The 18,560-nt window shown below is 41.2% G+C and overlaps 1 protein-coding gene across 4 annotated transcripts in view; it reads left to right on the top strand.

Moving 5' to 3' along the window:
* Positions 1-18,560, top strand: part of ralgapb (Ral GTPase activating protein non-catalytic subunit beta) — a 67,209-nt gene that overhangs the window by 20,180 nt on the left and 28,469 nt on the right. For all 4 annotated transcript variants that reach the window (XM_080030572.1, XM_080030570.1, XM_080030571.1 and 1 more), the window contains exons 10-20: positions 4,580-4,781; positions 6,212-6,379; positions 6,549-6,663; positions 6,900-7,047; positions 7,189-7,253; positions 7,346-7,490; positions 8,531-8,652; positions 11,148-11,330; positions 11,541-11,689; positions 16,310-16,497; positions 17,701-17,804. In XM_080030572.1, the coding sequence (XP_079886698.1) occupies positions 4,580-4,781; positions 6,212-6,379; positions 6,549-6,663; positions 6,900-7,047; positions 7,189-7,253; positions 7,346-7,490; positions 8,531-8,652; positions 11,148-11,330; positions 11,541-11,689; positions 16,310-16,497; positions 17,701-17,804 (1,589 nt within the window). The remainder of the gene's footprint in view (positions 1-4,579; positions 4,782-6,211; positions 6,380-6,548; positions 6,664-6,899; positions 7,048-7,188; positions 7,254-7,345; positions 7,491-8,530; positions 8,653-11,147; positions 11,331-11,540; positions 11,690-16,309; positions 16,498-17,700; positions 17,805-18,560) is intronic.

Here is an 18,560-nt window from a genome sequence, read left to right as displayed (position 1 = left end):
CTCACAATCAGAGCCGACCGACAGCCCCCCCCCCCCCCCCAATTTATTTTTATTTTTATTTTTTAGTTTGTGTATTTGATATTAACATCATATTATTATATCATACAAAAAAATGAATACAATGTTTTGATCTAGATAGCCTAGTTAATAGCCCAATAATTTAATCAGTTCATCTGGGAGGTAATCCAAGTTTAACTGATCACGTCACGTTCACGTCCAGTGTGTATTGAGTTTATTTAAAAACATTTGGAAATGGGGCTCAGATGCCCATGCACTGTATAACCTATTTCAGCCTCGTCTGTGGAAAAAAAGATAGCTGGACAACAGAGTTCTTCTGCTTCATTCCTCTCACTGCATTTAAATGTATTCATTATATTACAGAGAAATATGTCCCATAAAAGAAAAAGAGCACCAAGCCCAACCCAGAGGACCCTGCATAATATTTTATTTTAAATGAACATTTTAATGGAAAATCCAAGAAGCTTCTAATTCATCCGACCCAGTGTCTCCAAATTATTTGTTCACACAAAATTCCTCAGATTTAGCCTCTTAATTTCCCTCTCAAAGTGCACCAGATTCATGCATTTCACTTTAAAAAGTTTAAAAAAAATCTCCCGGGGGGGCATACCCCCGGACCCCCCTAGGAGGGTCAGGATCTCAGCTGGCTATTATTTTCACCCAGCTGGACATTGGAGGCAATAGTGGAGAACTCTGGTTGTGTGAATGATATTTAACAATAGCCAATCGTTTGGACAGCGAAAAACACCCGACCCCCCTAGAAGGGACGGGTGTTTGTCACCTTTTTCACCTTCTATGAGTTTGCAGGTCTGTTGATGACCAGTGTCAAGTTACAACAGTCAGTGATGATTTGAGGCACCATGTCATCTGATGGTGTTGGTCCACTGTGTTATCAAGTAGGGCCCGACCGATATAATCGGCCGATTATAGCACATCTCCGAAAAATCGGCATCGGCAAAATGGCTGCCGATTTTTTTCATTTTTTTTTTTTTTTTTTTTTTTTTTCAGCAATCATGTTTAGTGAGATGCATTGCTGCCCCAGAGGTAGCCTTATAGCATATTAACAGCAGCAGCAGGTGTGTTGTAATCAAGGACGGATTAACATGACCACGGGCCCTGGACACAAACCAGTCATGGACCCCTACCAACACGCAAATACACGCACTAGCCCACCGTGCAATCCACAATCACACACATTATAATGCAGTGCACGGCCTAGAGAGAGAAAGAGAGAGATAGAGCGAAATACAATTCTATAAAGTCTCTCTGGTGCTGAGAAAGAGACTCTTTGCGCCGGAGCCTACTAGACAGTTAGATTGGGGCAGAGACTCCGACGATGCGAGCGCGCGCTAAGCGCGCGAGCAGATTTTTTTTTGCCTTTGTAAGATCTCTGCGCCTGCTTTTTGGCCCACCCTTGCCCCCCCCTCGGAGCCTACACTCAATGTCTGAGCGAAGCAGCGCGTCACCCGGTGAAACGCTGTGTTGGTGTCGTTCACAGTGAGACAGACACACTCTGTGGTTTAAAACTAAATGATCACAGGGGATTCCTGCACGTTAACGGGTGTCGAGGGGACAGGCTCCGCGATCTGATTGCATGTCCCGAGCCTGGATACCCCAATCTCACTGCCGACTAACTGTAAAGTGAAACAACCGCCTCGCTCGTTACACTGGTACTGGTGCGTAAAGGGTACGCACAGTTGGCAAACTCTCCTCACTGCAACTGCCACAGCAGAAAAGCCACTGTAGGTCGATCGCTTTGTCGATTCGTGCCTCTGACACGTTGACTCACAACATAATGAGTCGAGGCTTTGATTTCAGTGGGGATGTGGAGCTCTATGGCCATTTCCCGTGCCTTTTTTTCTCTAGACACATCGTTCTCTCTCCAAGCGCACACGCGCTTGTCCCGGCCGAATATAAGACCCCGAATATAAAACAACCCGACTTTTTACGACCCATTCCCAGGGGGGAAACCCCCGTCAAATTTTTTTTAATAAAAAAAAAAAATCAAGGGCCCCCCTATTGGCCAGGGCCCTGGACATGTGCCCACTTTGCCCATGCGGTAATCCGTCATTGGTTGTAATACATTAGATTAATTCACACTTGACAGTTCCCCCTGACACCAATAGCAGAGTCATTGGTCATCTCTTGACTGTTAATAGTAGTTGATATTACTATAGTTATTATATAGAAGTTATATAGTGCTTTATTGGAGATCATTCAAATACACTTTACATCAAACATATATAAAATCATACTTATAGAAAAAGAAAACAAAATACAGACAAATTAAAGATAAGGTTTGGAGTGGAGTCCGGTGTAATTATGCTTTCTGAAAGAGGTGAGTTTTGAGTTGACTTTTGAATGAGTTTATTTAGTCTGAGATGCTGATGTTTGGAGGGAGGGACTTCCAGAGGGTTGGGTGCAGTTACATAAAATGCTTAATGTCTGAGTTTAAAAATGGGTCATGTCACTTTAGACATATTTGTAACACTTTATTTATTTTTAGATAATGCATATTTCAATAAATAAAAAGTTCCTGTACCCCTATTGACAGTAACAAGTATTTATATATATTTAAAAAAGTAAATTTTTTCAATATATATTTATGGGATTAAAAAAATAATAATAATCGGCCGATTTAATCGTTATCGAAATTTTTCTCAGAAAATAATCGGTATCGGCACCCAAAAATCCATATCGGTCGGGCCCTATTATCAAGTCCAAAGTCAACACAGCCATCCATCAGGAGATTTTAGTGCACCTCATGTCTGTTGATTAGCTTTATGAAGATGCTGATTTCCTTTTTCCAGCAAGACTTGACACCTGTCCACAGTGCCAAAACCACTAGTAACTGGTTGACTGACCATGGTATTACTGTGTTGATTGGCCAGACAACTCTCCTGACCTGACACCCATAGATAATCTATGGAGTACTGTCAAGAGGAAGATGATACACACCATGACCCAACAATACAGACGAGCTGAAGGCCACTATCAAAGCAACCTGGGCTTCCATAACACCTCAGCAGTGCCACAGGCTGATAGCATCCATGTGACTGCTATCCTCAGCCATAACTGGAGTCAGAAATGAGGCAAAAATTCATGCAAAAGGGGCCAAAACCTAGTACTGAGTACATATGCATGATTATACTTTCTAGAGGGCTGACATTTCTGTATTGAAAATCCTTTTTTTATCGATTTCATGTAATATTCAAATTTTATGAGATTTTGAATAAACTTTAAACCATAATCATCAAAATTATAACAAATAAAGGCTTGAAATATCTCACTTCGCATGGAATGGGTCTATATAATATATAAGTTTCACCTTTTGAGTTGAATTACTGAAATAAATTAACTTTTGCATGATATTCTAATTTTTTGGAGTTTCACCTGTAGGCTTTTTATTGATGAAGTCATCGCTAGAGGTTTCAATGACTACTGGGTATTTGAAAAGCAATTTGGCCCATCATTGGCTTTCCATTTCTTTTTCTCTCTGGTGTAGTGTCCTGCACGTGTCTACCATGTCTAATTAATGCTAAACAGTTGTAATGGGTCAATAGTCATGTATTAAGGAAAACAAAAAAACAAAGAAATAACACACAATTCATAACTGATAATGAATTGATCCCAAAATATTGGATCTGCTTTGATTTTGTGTCTCTCCACTATTTCTGTTATCTTTCAGCCTCTTTTATCCAAATTCTCCTTTCTTATAAATCTTGTAAGTAGGAACGGCAGCTTTTTTTCCTCACTTGATTTTCGTTACTTGACAAAAATCTCCTTGCTTTTATTTTTATTATTTTAAATTGACTTAAGTTCATCATGATCATTGCCATTGTCGTCATTGTTTCCTGTTCCCACTGCTTGTCATGTTTAAGAAGTTCACCAGCGTTCTCTCAGCGTTCCTCCCAAAGGTGATGGAATGGGCTTCACCAACTGACCACTTGTCTGGAACATAACGTTGCCAGTTTGTGACAACCCCACCCTGTTTTCTGTTCTCATCTTTGCTCTTCCTTTGGGTCACACTAATCCTTATTATTTAGTTTCAGACCCCCCTCCACAAGTTCAGCATTTAATGTTTTGTCCCTTGTGAATTTGGTTCTGTTTTGTCAGTTCACCTGAGTTTTGATTTTATTGGTTTGGTGCCTCAATGCATGAAGTGAATGTTCTGTAAATGACAGTCATATTATTGCAACAGCCAGGGAGCTGACACAGGGATTTTGCTTTGTAAATCACATTTTACAAGCAGCAGCACACTACACTTGGTCAGCCAGCGATGTGGTAGAAAGTCTATGGCAAACTCTTTGTGTCAGAGTTCCCTTTGGCATGCTTTTAAATTATGTGAGAGTGTGTTTGCAGTCATTCAAGTCTCTGTTCCCTCTTGTGATACATGTCTGCTTACTGGTGCTTTTGTTTTTCAATTGTTTCATTTTATTATGGTAGTGTGCATATAGTAGCTATGTGTCTGCCCGTCTCTCATACATACATGCATGTATACAAAGGAACACATTACAATTCAGGGTCCTTTCATTCTCTGTGGCTTCCCCCCCCTCTCCAGCCATAGCCACTCAAGTAGGTCTGGAGCTGCGGAGGAAAGGTTCCCAGATGTCCACCGACTCCATGGTGTCCAACCCCATGTTCGATGCCAACGAGTTCCCAGAGAGCTACGAGGCCGGCCGCGCTGAGGCCTGCGGGACCCTCTGCCGCATCTTCTGTAGCAAGAAGACTGGAGAAGAGATTCTGCCCGTTTACCTGTCCAGGTAATGTAGTTAGCACACAGCACGCCACTCACTCTTTCCCTGGGTGATGGTGTTCCCTGCTATCAACCCGACAGCCATGTTTTTAAATGTCTTCTGTGCACACTGACGTATTGTGTCGCAGGGAACAGTCTCGTATAAACTGAAGTCAGGACAACTGTATATAAACTTGCTTGTGCATGTGCTCGTGACTGCTCATTAGCATCTGTATCGTGCCCAAGGACACCTCTCTCACCTGTGCCTGGCCCTGGGACCAGAAAGTGTCCCGTGCTTGAGTACATACATAGCACTCACACTGGTCAAACAAATTAAACTTTTTTTTTTACTTGAGCACGGTACAGATGGTCTAGTGTGAGTGCGCCTTAAATGCCAGTTAGATTAAGGGGGATCTGGGGGTGTTCTTATCACAGGTGGAGGTAGTGCTAAGTTAGGTTGGTAATGAGGGGGGTGTGGCTTCTCCCATTATGACATCATAAGGGGAGAGAACTGAGACTGGGGTTTTTGAACACAGGTTTTCAGAACGGAGGAGGTAGAGAAAAAGAGAGAGGGTTGGTTTTTCTCAAAGCTTTTACAGTCTAGTCAGACCGAGGACCCACATGAATGTTGAAATACCATTGAAAAGTTCCTTTTGCATAAGAGGTGACCTAACTAGGGCTGTCAAGCGATTAAAAAAAATAATCTAATTAATTACAGGCTCTGTGATTAATTAATTCTAAATTAATTGTATACTTATATGACACTTTTATGCCTGTTTATAAACAACTGTATAGGCTACCGTTCGTTTCTCTCTCTCTCTCACTCTCTCTCTCTCTCTCTGTCTGTCTCTCGTAACTTCTGTCTCCTCCCCTCAGCGAGGTTTCTACATTAAATACACACACACACACACACACACACACACACACACACACACACACACACACACACACGCACACACACACACAAAGGAGGAAAAAAGAAAGGAATATCTGCTAGGAAGAGTGAGAGGGTGTCCGTTAACGGGAGACGATCGCAGCTAGCAAACAGAAGTGAGACGGAGGAAGATTGAGAGATAGCCTACTGTTTTGAACCTACACTGTTAATTAGGCACCCACTAAACCAATAATGCACAGACACTGCGGAGAATAACATAAGACGTATTCCTACCTTCATGCTTATTTTCCCGGAGCAGCCCATAACACATCCATAGAGCCCTCTCTATGCTTCTTTATTTACTGTTTAATCCCGTCCGGGTCGTTTCCGCAAGCTACAAGTGCAGCTCCGCTATCGTCTCACCTCTTTTGCACCGGGTCAAAGGGCAATATAGAAGTGCGATTAATCTGCGTTAATTTTTTTAATCGCGTTAATTTTTCTGTGATTAATTAATCGAAATTAACGCGTTAATTTGACAGCCCTAGACCTAACACTATAAATATTCCCCTTTGTGTTGTTTGCAGGTTCTACATGATCCTGATTCAGGGTCTCCAGATCTCTGATTTCATCTGCAGACCAGTTCTGGCCTCCATCATTCTCAACTCTTCCTCTCTCTTCTGTACTGACCTGAAGGGCATTAATGTGGTGGTGCCATACTTTATAGCTGCCCTGGAGACTATTGTACCAGACAGGTTAGACCGCTAGTATCTTGCACTGGATCGGTTATCATATTTAAAGTATCTTTGATTTACTGGATAACATTTTCACACTAGGATTTTTTAGTTGTATTTGTTTTCAAAGGTTAGGAGATGATTGTTTTCAGTGTCTTGAAGTCCATGAGATGTGTTTTACTCTAAACAGGGAGCTGTCAAAATTCAAGATCTATGTAAACCCCACCGACCTGAGGAGAGCCTCCATCAACATCCTGCTGGCCATGCTGCCACTGCCACATCACTTTGGCAACATCAAATCAGAGGTACGGCTTTCGCTATCACATTTTATTTATTTGACATTTGCCTCTTTAGGTCAAAATTAAGTGTGTTTGTGGTTTTGTGGTTTGAATTGATTAATTTTTGGTCATAGCATATTTCCCTCGTAGCTTATGGGAAATCAATGGAATGGACATTAAAAGTTTTCTGGAAGATGTACTCGCTTGTAATAATGACTTATAAAGTACTCCATGTTCTTCACCATATTGTGGCTATGCTTCAGGTGCTATTGGAAGGAAAGTTCAATGAGGAGGACGGGTGGCCTCACGACCAGCCTGTGTCTTTCCTGTCCCTGAGGCTGCGTCTGGTCAATGTGCTGATAGGAGCGCTGCAGACTGAGACCGACCCCACCAACACACAGCTCATCCTGGGTATCTACCGCCGCGTTTACTTCTTCTTCATCCATTTCTTTGGCCTGATCATATTCATTGTGCCATGTTTTTGCTGACTTTTTGGGCTGTGTTGAAGTCTAGATTTTTCTGAATTGCCCCTCCCCCCATCTCACTCTTCAGGTGCAATGCTAAACATTGTTCAAGACTCGGCACTGTTGGAGTCCATAGGCACACAGACTGAAACGGTAAGGCTTAGATGGCTGCCAAACGTTCTAGGTATATGATGCTGATGGGATGGACATTAAAATGTCTGTGTTTTTTGTTGTCGTGGTGCTAGGGGAGTATAGACGGGAGCCACATGGCTGTGAGGAGCCAGAGTCACAGCCGTACCAACAGTGGGATTAGTTTTACCAGCGGGGGCAGCACAGAGGCCACCAGCCCAGACTGTGAGCGCCCAGCCCAGGCTCTGCTTCGAGACTACGGTAAGGCACCGGAGCTAATATATACACACAGATAACATGACAAGCTTATTGGAGCATCATTTCATGTGATCAGTACCTGCTTGCTGAACTATGCAACACCTATAACTGAGCAACTCCACCTGTTTGTTCTTCATAGCTAACGTGGTTAAAGTGATATGCAGAGTTAAGAAGCGTTGGGTAAAATGTCTTTGTAGGTGAATCCAACGTTATTTGCTGTGATGCTGTGCTGCTGTTGGTTTGGCACTGTGCCTGATTGCCTTTGGTTGCAAATGTCTTTTCTTACGTCTTTTCCTCAGTAGGGCTGAGTGATGTTTGACTAAATGAATGGAAAACAAGCAACTCACTGAACTCTGACTGGTTAGAGGCAACGTTGTCCTGCAGGAAATGGGGAAAGGGGGATCGCAGACTTCCTGTTACATTGCATTGTGAGGCTGGACAGGAAAAGCTGAACTATACATTCTTGTTTCACACTCAGTCAACTGTTGCTTTACTTTATAGTGATTTTAAGACTTGCAAACCGGACGTTATACTGGTCAGCGCCTCATCAAACAGTGAAACACATTCTGAGGTCTATCCTCTTATGTTACAAACTCTTAGCAATTGATTATTATATCTCAGAAAACCCATGAGACAACAACAGCATGTTTGGTTCAATGGTGTATTAAATATTAAGCTATTTGAAACACTGTCAGGATTTCTTTGAAAAAACATTTGCATAGTCATGAATGTTTGATCCAGGTTTGGATGATAACGACAAACATAAAGTTTTTCTTTGCCTCAAAGTGAAAACTTGATCAATCAGCCCTAGTTTACTATACCGTATACTCTTCAGTCTCCTTGAAGTATTCCCAGCATTGTGTGATGTAGTGATTACAAGCTCTATTTGAATGCATGCTTTCAACAAGAGGACATATCAACAAAGTTGGGATCCAGGAAATGTTTTCCTGTTGTCCTATAAAGTGTGGCTGCCTGAATCCTGCTGTGCTCTATCCTCTGTGGTGGTTGGTATTTTGGGTTGTTATATGGTCTAGCTCTTCCAGATACGGCGGCAGGCCTGCTGGTTCGCAGCATCCACCTGGTCACCCAGAGACTCAACTCCCAGTGGAGGCAAGACATGAGCATTTCACTGGCTGCCCTGGAGCTGCTGGCTGGACTCGCCAAGGTAAAGCTCCAATCTGTGATCACTACCAGCGGCTTAGGCCATGCTGACACTGACGCTGTATTTACACTGCCTTGTCTTGACGCCTCATTCAGATTTTTTTTTGCCAATTGCGATACTTTTAAAAGCAACCTATATCCGATACCTGTGCTTTACACCTGCTTACTGCTTCAAACAACCCTCATGCGTACACAAGGGTTTGGTTACCGAAAACAGATGTAAACGCGTGAACAACCTGCACTGTGCATATAATGGAGACAAAAATGATCAGATTGCATTTTTAATGACGTGGGAATCTAACCTAAAAAGGGTTATATAATATGTATATGTGTGTACAGTATCTCACAAAAGTGAGTACACCCCTCACATTTCTTAAAATATTCCATTATATCTTTTCATGGGACAACACTGAAGAAATGACACTTTGATACAATGTAAAGTAGTCAGTGTACAGCTTGTATAACAGTGTAAATTTACTGTCCCCTCAAAATAACTCGACACACAGCCATTAATGTCTTACGTGCTGGCAACAAAAGTGAGTTCACCCCTTAGTGAAAAAGTGTTAATATTTTGTGTGGCCACTATATTTTTCCAGCACTGCCTTAACCCTCTTGGGCATGGCGTTCACCAGAGCTTCACAGGTTGCCACTGGAATCCTCTTCCAGTCATTCATGACGACATCAAGGAGCTGGTGGATATTAGAGACCTTACGCTCCTCCACCTTCGGTTTGAGGATGCCCCAAAGATGCTCAATAGGGTTTAGGTCTGGAGACATGCTTGGCCAGTCCATCACCTTTACCCTTAGCTTCTGTAGCAAGGCAGTGGTCGTTTGGAGGTGTGTTTGGGGTCGTTATCATGTTGCAATACTGCCCTTATTATCACCTTTTTCACCTCTTATGAGTTTGCAAGTCTGGTTTAAGCATTAAGCAAGAACTGTAAATAAATTGTGCAAATAATTTTCTGCGTTGTGGCATTTTGTGTTTAAATATTAATTTCTATACAAAAATTTCAAAATCTGTAAATAAAGACACAAAAGGCAAAGTTGCAACACCAACAATCCCATCTATCTGAATAGTAATTAGTGCATATTCTCCTCTCAAAGTGCACTAGATCAATGCATTCAAATGTAAAGGGTACAAAAAAAAAATTGGCCGGGGGGGCATGCCCCCGGGCCCCCCTAGGAGGTTCGGGGACCACGCCACCGCTGCTGAAAAAAATCCTGCGGGAAACACTGCACTGACTACTTTACATTGTATCAAAGTGTCATTTCTTTAGTGTTGTCCCATGAAGAGATATAATGAAATATTTGAAGAAATGTGAGGGGTGTACTCACTTTTGTGAGATACTCTATGTGCTCTACAGTGACGTCATCACGTTGCTCTATTGCCGGCTCTGGTCGGTGGGAAACAAACCAGTGTGCAACTGTTTCCAGTGTGGAACCAGTTACGAACCGGCCCCAGCACAAGCCCGTAACTGGAGCTTTATTTTTATGTTTTAAATTTGTTCCAAAATGACCAATACACTCTGTATTAACCCATTGATGACGGCTGCTGCGCGATGCCACATTGGCTCTCCTGCCTGATGCTGCGTCGCGCAGCATTATTACTTTATCTAATTTTCATGGCATTCCCAGCATAGAATGCACTGTCATTGGTTCAAATACACATGAGGTGGGTTTTGTTGATTTTTTTAAGACCACGTGACCACCCAAAAGTTGTGTGGTTTGCCGAAAATCATGTCAATCAAAAAAATAAAACAAAATAATAAAAAAAATACGCCAGCTTTGTCGGCGACAGAACAGTTAGTGGCGTTTGGTGCGCAGAATCAAGGTCTACTATAGACTACTGACGAAAATCACACAACACATTGCATCTATTTATTAACAATATTTAATAATTTTCTAATTCATCTAATTTTGACGATTTTTAGAAATATGTGTTGGTTTGTAAGCGCTAAGGGAGAATGTTTAAATAAAACCTGTGAACCTTAACTTTTAAATGTATTTTATTTCATGTTTCTATGTGCTACACAGGCTTAGATATTAAGGTTTTGGTAGACTTGACAATTCGTACTATTTTTTCAGAAAACCCTCAGGCATTAAGGACATGCATCCTAGATTGCCATAGTCATCAATGGGTTAAAAAAGAAATCAAACAAGTAGGCTAATAATAACCATCAATGAATTATAGGCATCACAGAAGGCCTATTGTTCATAATACGGCACGTTCCCATACAAGGTCAAATGAGTAAAATAAAATGTTTTGCCTATTAAATGGAAATATCTGACACTTGCTATCACACAAATGAAGTTCTGAAGAGTAGAGAGAGAAGGGGCCATGACAACATTAAATTGACATGGGGTATTCTAAATTCAAATTTGCAGAATTATTTTGTCACGTAAACACCAGAGCCCACATAAACTGTTCAAATGTATTTGAAATGAAGAATGTTATAATGTGTACAGTATTTTCCTGTGTATTTGTGTATCTCTTAACCAGGTAAAGGTGGGGGTGGACTCGTCAGACCGTAAACGTGCCGTCAGCTCTATCTGTAGCTACATTGTGTACCAGTGTAGCCGTCCGGCTCCTCTTCAGTCCAGAGACCTGCACTCCATGATAGTAGCTGCCTTCCAGTTCCTCTGCGTGTGGCTCACAGAACATCCAGACATGCTGGATGAGAAGGTCAGTTTAAGGGCTGATTTAAAACTCCCGGAAAATATGTTGCTTTGGTTGGAGACGGATATCATTTAGTTGTGGTTACATTTAACTTGGATACCTTGCCATTTCTCTCCCAATACATTCTTAAGCCCCATTTTAACATGAGCCTGTTGTTGTTGGTAATAATGTTAAGAGTCCTTCATAAGAGAAGAATAATGTGTTCATTCCGCTCAGGATTGTTTGGTCGAGGTGTTGGAGATTGTGGAGCTGGGAATCTCCGGCAGCAAGTCCAGACAGGAACAGGAAGTCAGACATAAAGGGGAGAAGGAGCACAACCCGGCTTCCATGAGGGTGAAGGACGCTGCAGAGGCCACTTTGTCCTGGTGAGACATACATTACATTCTTCTAAATGTTCTATTGTTTACCTCATTATTTGAACTGAAATACAAATGTAGTTTTGGGATGTGTATATCTGCGTCGTCAACATGCAGTGGGGCATCTTGTGAGGAAAATAAATGTACCAAAACGGGGAAAATGTTCTTTTCATATTTCTTGCTGTGCTGTGAACGGAGTATTTGTTCCAATGTTCTACTGCAGGAATGACCTCGTATCCCTAGATTTTCTGCTGAACAAAGTCAAATATTAGACAGCTGTACCTATTGAGCCGGTTGGTGTACAGGTGAAACTCGAAAAATTTGAATATCGTGCAAAAGTTCATTTATTTCAGTATTTCAACCTAAACGGTGAAACTAATATATTATATATACTCATTACATTCAAAGTGAGATATTTCAAGCCTTTATTTGTTATAATTGTGATTATTATGGCTTACAGCTTATGAAAACCCCAAATTCAAAATCTCAGAAAATTAGAATATTACATAAAATAAATAAATAAATGATTTTAAAAACAGAAATGTCGGCCCTCTAGAAAGTATAAACATGCATTTGTTCTAAGTACTTGGTTTGGGCCCCTTTTGCACTAATTATTGCCTAAATGCGGCCCAGGTTGCTTTGATAGTGGCCTTCAGCTCGTCTGTATTGTTGGGTCTGGTGTGTCTCATCTTCCTCTTGACAATAGCCAATAGTTTCTCTATGGAGTTCAGGTCAGGAGAGTTGTCTGGCCAATCAACACAGTAATACCATGGTCAGTCAACCAGTTACTTGTGGTTTTGGCACTGTGGACAGGTGTCAAGTCTTGCTGGAAAAAGTAATTCAGTATCTCCATAAAGCTTGTCAACAGACAGGAGCATGAAGTGCTCTAAAATCTCCTGGTAGATGGCTGTGGTGACTTTGGACTTGATAACACAGTGGACCAACACCATCAGATGACATTGTACCTCAAATCATCACTGACTGTTGAAACTTCACAGTGGTCTTCAAGCCCCTTGGATCTTTTGCCCCTCCACTCTTCCTCTAGACCAGGGGTGTCAAACTCATTTTGGTTCGAGGGCCACATACAGCCTCTCTGATCTCAAGTGGGCCTGACCAGTAAAATAATGGCAAAATAACGTACATATGTCAACTCCAAATCTTTAGCTTTGTTTTTCAGTAATATGCTTTATCACTCAGCCTACATTTGTAACCTACATTATCACGGATCACAAGGGATCTCTGTACCCCCAGGAAATGTCTTAGTAAAGGTTGCTGCTGGCCATGGGAATAGGAGGCAACATTTTTGGGGGTATTTTACTCAAAGATGCCAATACGCACTAATGAAATAAAGAACTGTTTATTTGAATACAAAAATACAACAGACACTGACCTTACAGTTGTGTAATTTTGTTTGCTTTGTACAGGGACCCATTTTGTGCAAACATGCAGACAGTACAAAATACAATTAAATAAAAGTGCAACTTCTACTGTTTTGATTTATTTTTAAATACAGGGGTTATTGGTTGTTTTGGAATACTTTTTCCCAATTTAAAACATAAAAATAAAGCAGCATTGAAAATTAGGAAATAAATCTTGCAGGCCTACACTAGCATGCTCCTGCTCGTTTCTCGCGCGCAGAGCCGCAGACACACCACACTTGCTTGTACATTAATTGTTCAGCACTAAAAATAAAAATATAAGTATCGGAACGGTGAGGCCAATTCCTTTATTTTTGCTGTAGACTGGAAACATTTGGGTTTGACACCAAAAGATGAATATGAGACAATAGGTCAACATTTCAGCTTTCATTTCCAGGTATTCACATCTGGATCTGATACACAACTGAGAAGATATCATTATTTGTAAAGGAACTGTGGTAGCCGGATCTCCCATGGCATTGACAAAGACAAAGGCGGCAGACTGGACTTCAAATCAATGTTCCAAGTTTATTTCAGAAATTCCAACAGACATTACAGAGGACTTAGTGATAGCATTGAGCTGGGGGGCTATCCCCCAAAAGGCTGTTAGTACATGCTCACACACAGTCTTATATCGGTGTGGGGGGAGTATCAGGTGTATTAATATCTGCAAATAGACATATCGTTCCATTACTTGTGCAACACTAAGTTGAACACACGTCCATCTAGGGATGTTCTACCTCTTCCTCGTGACCCCAACTTTAGACTATCTGCTCGGCAACTCTTGATGAATGGAGACTATTTAAATCTACCACAGAACACCACATTTTTAGGTGAGCAAAAGTATTGGAACAGATAGACTTTAAATAAATTAAAGTGAATAAAACGTACTATTTTGTCGCAAATCCTTTGCTTGCAATAACCGCATCAAGCCTGTGACCCATTGACATCACCAAACTTTTGCATTCTTCTTTTGTGATGCTTTTCCAGGCTTTCACCGCAGCCTCTTTCAGTTGCTGTTTGTGTTAGGGGGTTACTCTCTTAAGTCTCCTCTTTAGCAAGTAAAATGCATGCTCTATAGCGTTTAAATCTGGAGATTGACTTAGCCAGTCTAAAACCTTTCACTTCTTGCCCCTGATTAACTCCTTTGTTGTGTTTTGGGTCATTCTCTTGCTGCATGATGGAGGATCTTCCAATCAGTTTGGTTGCATCTTTCCTTAAATTGTCAGACAAAATGTTTCTGTAAACTTCTGAGTTCATTTTGCTGTTGCCATCATGTGTTACATCATCAATGAAGAATAATGAGCCCATCCGAGAAGATGCCATGCAAGCCCAAGCCATGACATTGCCTCCACCGTGTTTCACAGATGAGCCTGTATGTTTGGGATCATGAGTAGATCCTTTCTTTCTCCAAACTTTAGCCTTTCCATCACTTTGGTAAAGGTTCATCTTGACAACAACACAGTAACACATGATGGCAACAACAAAATGAACTTAGAAGTCTACAGAAACATTTGGTCTGCCAATTTAAAGAAAGATGCAACCAAACTGATTGGAAGATGCTCCATCATGCAGCAAGATAATGATCAAAAAAAAAACTGCAAAAACAACAAAGGAGTTCATCAGGGGCAAGAAATGGAAGGTTTTAGACTGGCCAAGTCAATCTCCAGACTTAAACGCTATAGAGTATGCATTTTACCTGCTAAAGAGGAGACCGAAGGGAGTAAGCCCCCAAAACAAACAGCAACTGAATGAGGCTGCGGTGAAAGCCTGGAAAAGCATCACAAAAGAAGAATGCAAACGTTTTGTGATGTCAATGGATCACAGGCTTGATGCGGTTATTGCAAGCAAAGGATTTGCAACAAAATATTATGGTTTATTTACTTGAATTTATTTAAAGTCTATCTGTTCCAATACTTTTGCTTGCCTAAAAATGTGGTGTTCCTTTTAAAAAAATTATATTTTCTCAGTTGTGTATCAGATCCAGATGTGAATACCTGGAAATGAAAGCTGAAATGTTGAGCTATTGTCTCATATTCATCTTTTGGTGTCAAACCCAAATGTTTCCAGTCTACAGCAAAACTAAAGGAATTGGCCTCACTGTTCCGATACTTATGGAGGGGACTGTATATTTTTTTGGTTTTTACTTTGCCATAAAGCACTGGAGGAAACATTAATAGCGGTGAAGCAAGATTGCCATTTACCATTTCCCACGTTGCTAAAATGTGCTTTTTTAAATTTTGGCTGCCCCCTAGAGTGAGCATTTTAGTTATTTCTTAAAAAAATCATAACTCCTCACAGGAATGGGCTAGAGACTTACTTTTGTGTGCTCTACAAGTCGCGGGCCGGATTAAATCATCTCGTGGGCCGGATCCGGCCCGCGGGCCGTATGTTTGACACCACTGCTCTAGACTGTGGGACCTTGATTTTCAAAATGAAACGCAACATTTCATTTGGATCAGTGATGATTTGAGGTATCATGTCATCTGCTGCTGTTAGTCCACTGTGTTATCTGTTATCAAATCCAAAGTCACCACAGCCGTCTACCAGAAGATTTTAGAGCACTTCATGCTTCTGTCTGTTGACAAGCTTTATGGAGATGACAATTTCCATTTCCAGCTAGACTTGGCACCTGCCCACTGTACCATAAACCACTGGTAACTGGTTGACTGACCATGGTATTACTGTGCATGAATGGCCAGACAACTCTCCTGACCTGAACTCCATAGAGAAACTATGGACTATTGTCAAGAGGAAGATGATACACACCAGACCCAACAATACAGAGGAGCTGAAGGCCACTATCAAAGCAACCTGGGCTTCCTTAACACCTCAGCAGTGCCACAGGCTGATAGCGTCCATGACACGCCGCATTGAGGCAAGAATTCATGCAAAAGGGGCCCAAACCAAGTACTTAGTACATATGCATGATTATACTTTCTAGAGGGCCGACATTTCTGTATTTAAAAACCTTTTTTTATTGATTTTATGTAATATTCAAATTTTCTGAGATTTTGAATTTGGGTTTTTTATAAACTGTAAGCCATAATAATCACAATTATAACAAATAAAGGCTTCACATATCTCACTTTGCATGTAATGAGTCTGTATAAGATATTATTTTCACCTTTAAAGTTGAATTACTGAAATAAATTAACTTTTGCACATTGTATATTGATGCTGTTGCTGGTTCTGCTGTGGTGTTCCCCAGTATCATGCAGGTGTTGGGGGCCTTCCCTTCCCCCAGTGGGACCGCCTCCACCTGCAGCCTGCTCAATGAAGACACTCTGATCCGCTACGCCAGACTCAGTGCCACGGGAGCCAGCAACTTCCGTTACTTTGTCCTGGACAACTCTGTGATCCTAGCCATGCTGGAGCAGCCTCTTGGGAATGAGCAGAGTCAGTAACTTATCAGCCTTTCTTTGACCGTTAGACCGCTTTGAATCAAGGCGTTACTTGTAGATGTATCCATCAATAACCGACAGGGCATTCTGTTCCTCCACAACACTGCACACTTAGTCACTACCACTTTAAACTAGTGGTAGTGACTAAGTGTTTATTTATTCACTTTATTATTTTTAAATATTTGAAGATTGCAGGCAAGTAACATACCAGCAGCCACTTCATTCTCAATGATAGACATGAATAATTACCTTTTTTTTACAGTTTAAATCAAATTTTTGAACAATACAGGAGAATAAATATTTGAAAGCAATACAGAATGCATGATATTACTGCATTGTATTCTATTCTATTTTTGTCACCAGGAACCTAAATGTTGTCAATTAGCCTACTACTTTACATACATTTGGTGCATACAAATTCACCAGAATGCAGGAAATGACAACCTACACCCTTGAAATTCATGAATTGTTTTGTTTTATTTGTATCTATAGGCCTTTGTATAAGGATACATTGTAATTTTAATCACATTATTTTAAATCAAAGTCTTAGGTCCTGCTTATCAATTGCTCATAATAACCAGTAGGCCTACTTCTGTGTTGGACATTACTGAACCTCTTCCCATTTACAGCACCCAACGTCCCTGTCTAGTTCCATGTCCCCAAAAAATCAAATAAAGGAACCCCCCCCCCCCAATCATTTTCTGCGTTGTGGCATTTTGTGTTTAAATATTAATTTTTATACAAAAATGTCAAAATCTGTAAATAAAGACACAAAAGGCAAAGTTACAACACAAATAATCCCATCTATCTAAATAGTAATAAATGCATATTCTCCTCTCAAAGTGCACTAGATCCAAGCATTCAAATGTAAAGGGTACAAAAAAAATCCTGGAGGAAACACTGGCTTGGTACCCCAACGTAAGGGTGACAAAAAGAGGTACAGCACGATGCCCTTATTTTGGTACCCTTTCCAACTTTTGACAGTGGAAATGCAATTAAATGCTCAGTGGAAACAAGACTAAATATAAAAAGTACAAAGTGTTATGACAAATGCAAAGTGGAGGTAGATGCAAAGAAATAGAGCCTTAAAGTAAGAATAGATAGCCTCTGATGATACTAGTTGTATTACACATTAAAGTGACAATTCTACATTGTTATTAATACATGAATAAACTATTGTACATCTCTGTTCTCACAGACCCCAGTCCATCAGTCACTGTTTTGATCCGAGGGACGGCTGGCAGACATGCCTGGACCATGCAGCTCTTCCACCAACCCAGAGGAGCTCGGGCCAATCAGAGGGTGAGATCACACCAGTGTTAATTTCGTTGACTATGACGAAAATTATTAGTCAACAAACCTTTTTCACGGACGTAAACTAAATAAAAAGGCAGATATGATGACGAAGACTGAGACGAATATAACTGACACTATAGTCAACGAATAGAAACGATACGAAAATGTTAGGGCGGGACGAATGGAGAAGAGATCCAATCAGAACTACTCTTTTTGTGGGACAAGTTGGGAAGAAATCCAATCAGGGCAAAGCAGTGAATGCAACCCTTTGTCGGTGAAAATCGACGAGAGACCTCGGCAGTGTGGGCGGGTGGAGTGAGCCGCTCCAGAAAAACTCTGCGGTTTGATGGGCAAAATGATAGACAGGGATATCCTGCCCGTTAACGTTGTCTAGGGGAACGGCTAAGTTCCGCGATCTGTTTGTAGTAGGCTGTGTCTCGAGCTTGAATACACAGAGCCATGTCCCCAAACTGACTGCGCAACTACTTAGGAAATTAACTGTGAAACTGCCGCCTCCCTCCGTTAGTTTCTGTTTTCACCCGAGTAAGTTACAATCAACAGTCTCCGACGCATGGACAGCGTTCAATTAAAACCTCTCATTTTATTATCAAAAAGGCTTTGATGCAATAGAAGTCCGAACACACACAGCGGCAGCAGTGTTGCTTAAAGCAAAGCGCAGTTGCTCACTTTTGTCAGCGCCTTAACTGCGTGCTGCTGCTGCCCAGGGGTGGCCTTTTCGATCTCGGGGCCCGTTTCAAGACC

This window comes from Ammodytes marinus (genome assembly GCF_949987685.1).
Source record: "Ammodytes marinus genome assembly, chromosome: 7".
Classification (NCBI taxonomy): Eukaryota; Metazoa; Chordata; class Actinopteri; order Uranoscopiformes; family Ammodytidae; genus Ammodytes; species Ammodytes marinus.
This window is presented reverse-complemented; position numbering and strand designations above follow the sequence as displayed.